The 4,157-nt window shown below is 40.4% G+C and overlaps 1 protein-coding gene across 1 annotated transcript; it reads left to right on the forward strand.

Annotated features, from left to right (window-relative positions):
* Window positions 1-777: 777 nt before the first annotated feature.
* LOC114119569 (heat shock protein 70 A1) lies at window positions 778-3,123 on the forward strand. The gene has a single exon (XM_027981156.2). It carries the CDS (start codon window positions 1,020-1,022, stop codon window positions 2,931-2,933), a length of 1,914 nt encoding a protein of 637 aa, XP_027836957.1. The 5' UTR covers window positions 778-1,019; the 3' UTR covers window positions 2,934-3,123.
* The last annotated feature ends 1,034 nt before the right edge of the window (window positions 3,124-4,157 follow it).

Here is a 4,157-nt window from a genome sequence, read left to right on the forward strand (position 1 = left end):
GTTTGTTACTTTGTTAGTAGGTACTCAGTAATTTAGGAAATAGCCAAAACACCTATCACATATCTGGTTTGGTTAATGGATTAATGCTACAGTTGATTTTTGTTATTAAGATCAATTCGTTATGACTTATGGGAATACAATGTTGACCGAGTCAGCTATATAGTTGTGTATATATTTATTAATTACTCATTTTTAGAGCATTTATCAATAATAAATTAATACCTACATTAATACATGTACGATGCACCTACATTATACATGACATTGAACACTTTGAAAGAGATCAAATTTGTGACGATGTATTTTTAGTATTTTAATAGGTACAGAGATAAGGGCAACTTTATGGTATCTTTTTTTTAAATTATTAAGAATTATAAGTAATAACCTGACAAATTTTTTTTATGGTAGAGATGAGTAAAAAAAAATCGAAAAATTTAATAAATTATAAAAATAGGTAATGTAAACATAAACGATTATTAAGAAATTATTCCAGTATCTATTCACAGGTTTTTGTTTTTGAATTACCTAGTAAATTATTAAAATCACTCGGTTCAGAATCTCACGGTAAATCATAATTTAATACCGTCTACCTAAATAACGAGAAGTCGAGAAAGAAGGAGAAAATTCGAGAATGTTCTATATTAGTAGTGACTATTAAAATATTGTGCGAAATGGGTAGCGGTGAAGTAAGGGGACGGCGCGGCGCCCACGACAGCGCTCACGAAACGTATCGAATTTTCTAGAACGTTTCGTAGGATATATAAACGTTACCAGCGCGCTGCCGGGCATCAGTTTGAATTTGAAGCGATATCAGTGCGATTCAACGAACGAGTCATATTATCTTGTGCTATTCTGTGTTATTCACGATTTTTCCAGTGCGATATTAAACACAAAGTGACATTTCAATATTTTTCGAATTGTGCGCTATTACTGTATACGTTTTAGATTGTATACATTATATATAACTTATATTCGTATTAATTGTGCTTGAACAAAACCTACAACTTTTTGACGAAGAAATGGTTGGAAAGACAGCGATCGGTATCGACTTGGGTACCACCTATTCTTGTGTGGGCGTCTGGCAACACGGAAAAGTAGAGGTCATCGCCAACGATCAAGGTAACAGGACCACCCCGAGTTATGTGGCATTTACAGACACCGAACGGTTGATCGGCGACGCGGCCAAGAACCAGGTGGCAATGAATCCCGTGAATACTGTATTCGACGCCAAGCGTTTGATCGGACGTCGTTTCGACGACGAAAAGACACAAGCCGACATCAAGCACTGGCCGTTCAAAGTGGTGAACGACTGTGGAAAGCCTAAAATCCAAGTGGAATTCAAAGGTGAACGTAAAGTTTTTGCGCCGGAAGAAATCAGCTCGATGGTTTTGACGAAAATGAAGGAGACCGCCGAAGCGTACTTGGGCCGTAACGTGACGGATGCTGTGATCACGGTGCCGGCGTACTTTAACGATTCGCAGAGACAGGCGACAAAGGACGCGGGCGTCATAGCTGGTCTGAACGTGATGCGAATAATCAACGAACCGACAGCTGCGGCTTTGGCGTACGGTCTGGACAAGAACTTGAAAGGAGAGAGGAACGTATTGATATTTGATCTGGGCGGTGGAACGTTCGACGTGTCCGTTCTGCAGATCGACGAGGGTTCGATATTTGAAGTAAAGTCAACGGCAGGCGACACGCACTTGGGCGGCGAAGACTTCGACAACCGGCTGGTAGCTCATTTGGCCGACGAGTTCAAGAGGAAATACAAAAAAGACATACGTTCCAATCCGAGAGCGTTGAGACGGTTGAGGACTGCCGCCGAACGTGCTAAGAGAACATTGTCGTCCAGCTCGGAGGCCACCATAGAGATTGACGCTCTGATGGAAGGTATCGATTTCTACACACGAGTTTCCCGAGCCCGTTTCGAGGAGTTGTGCGCGGATCTGTTCAGATCGACTCTGCAACCGGTGGAAAAGGCGTTGGCAGACGCCAAGTTGGATAAGGGAGACATACACGACGTGGTGCTCGTGGGTGGTTCGACGAGGATCCCGAAGATTCAGAGTCTCCTACAAAACTTTTTCTGTGGCAAACCGCTCAACCTGTCCATAAATCCCGATGAAGCCGTAGCCTACGGCGCCGCAGTCCAAGCGGCAATACTGAGCGGCGACACGAGTTCTGCGATTCAAGACGTATTACTCGTGGACGTCACACCCTTGTCGCTGGGCATCGAAACCGCGGGCGGAGTGATGACCAAAATCGTCGAGCGCAATTCTACTATTCCGTGCAAACAAACCCAAACGTTCACAACGTACTCGGACAACCAACCGGCCGTCACCATTCAAGTGTTCGAAGGTGAAAGGGCTATGACTAAGGATAACAATCTGTTGGGAACGTTTGACCTGACCGGCATACCTCCGGCACCTCGGGGTGTACCCAAGATCGAAGTGACTTTTGATTTGGACGCTAACGGCATTTTGAACGTGTCAGCCAAGGAAAACAGTTCCGGGCGCTCCAAGAACATCGTCATTAAGAACGACAAAGGTCGTCTATCTCAAGCTGAAATCGATCGTATGCTCAATGAGGCCGAACGGTATAAAGAAGAGGACGAACGCCAAAAGGCTAAAATCGCGGCCAAGAACCAGTTGGAGAGCTACGTGTTCAGTGTTAAACAAGCGTTAGACGAGGCTGGTGATAAGTTGACCGAGTCTGAAAAGAACAAAGGCAAACAAGAATGCGACGCGGTCGTCCAGTGGTTGGACAACAACCAGTTGGCAGACAAAGAAGAGTACGAGTATAAACTAAAGGAAATCCAAAAGAGTTGTTCTGCCCTTATGATGAAGATACACGGTGCAGGACAACCCGGTGGCGCGCCTCCCGGTGCACAAGGTTTTCCAGGCTCTGGAGGACCTACTGTCGAAGAAGTCGATTAATTATTAAAAAAAAGTAATCTCAAAATATAAGTAAATATCATTGTAACTATTATTTAGATTAGTATTTATTATTATGTAAGAATGTAAGATGACTTTCTAATTAGATAGTAGATTTAAGTTACGACTGATTTTTTTATTGTAGTATTTAAGTTTTCTCGAAAATATATTTATTATTTGTATATAGCCTATATACGTATTGTCTTTTTATTTATCCCAGAAAACGTATCTATTATATAAATAAGTGTTGATTTGCATTGCAGTAAGAGTGTTATGGTATGGTATTTGTTTAATCTTAGGTATAGGTTGTGTACTTGCATCGTATATTGTAGACAGTCACCCAAATAATATTTTAATATATACGGGGGAATATTTCAAAACAAAATTATTAACATAAGACAGGCCGGTGAAATGTGCTGAGGCAACAAAAAGATTTTGTATATAACACCGCCGTACGTGTAAGCACAGGCAGTCCCGTTGTCGCCGAGTGAGTTGGCGAGAACGTAGGTACGACGATTGTAGTATGGACTAGGCGGTATAAAATTTTCAGTGTTTTATCTTATGCTTGTTTTAAAAAAATTTTTCTTAAAAATCACTTTGAAAATTCATTCTAATCCAGCAGACAACGTTATATCAAATTATATAACCTCATATGAGACTTAGATTCAATACAATATAATTAACATAATAATTTTTGTAAAAGTGTGATAAATCTCATTGGTAGTAAAATTATTCAAAGTAGGCCACGGTTGACCACCCCTGTTGGTATAGCTAGACCTGCACATTCTCAAAGGGACAACTGACGTATTCAGGTCCGGCTCAAGGGGTAAGCGACATGAGCCCACGCCTAGGGTGGCATTTAACATTTTTGTATTATAGATAAAAAAAAATATTTGATATAGTATGTAAGGAGCCACAAAACTCAAGTTTGCCAAGGTGTGTTTAAATACTTGAGCCGGTCCTGGAGGACATATTTGACTACAACTCAGAGCAGCGTGTTATTAGTTATCTATATAAATGTATGTATATACAGTACTACAGTGTACACATAGAACCGCTTATCGAATGTGTATAATATATGGTTCAGTAGTTGTAGTATCTATTCTCATTAGTGCCTATATATGCATATCTGAACCATGAAAATAAATACAATTAATATACAATATTATTTCGGTAAGCACAAATCACTCAACAAAATTATACATCGATGTAAAACAATTAATAACA

This window comes from Aphis gossypii, chromosome 1, assembly GCF_020184175.1.
Source record: "Aphis gossypii isolate Hap1 chromosome 1, ASM2018417v2, whole genome shotgun sequence".
Lineage (NCBI taxonomy): Eukaryota > Metazoa > Arthropoda > Insecta > Hemiptera > Aphididae > Aphis > Aphis gossypii.

Excerpts from the sequence above, each read along its gene's own strand:
- LOC114119569 (XM_027981156.2), top strand. The coding sequence starts at position 1,020 with ATGGTTGGAAAGACAGCGATCGGTATCGACTTGGGTACCACCTATTCT.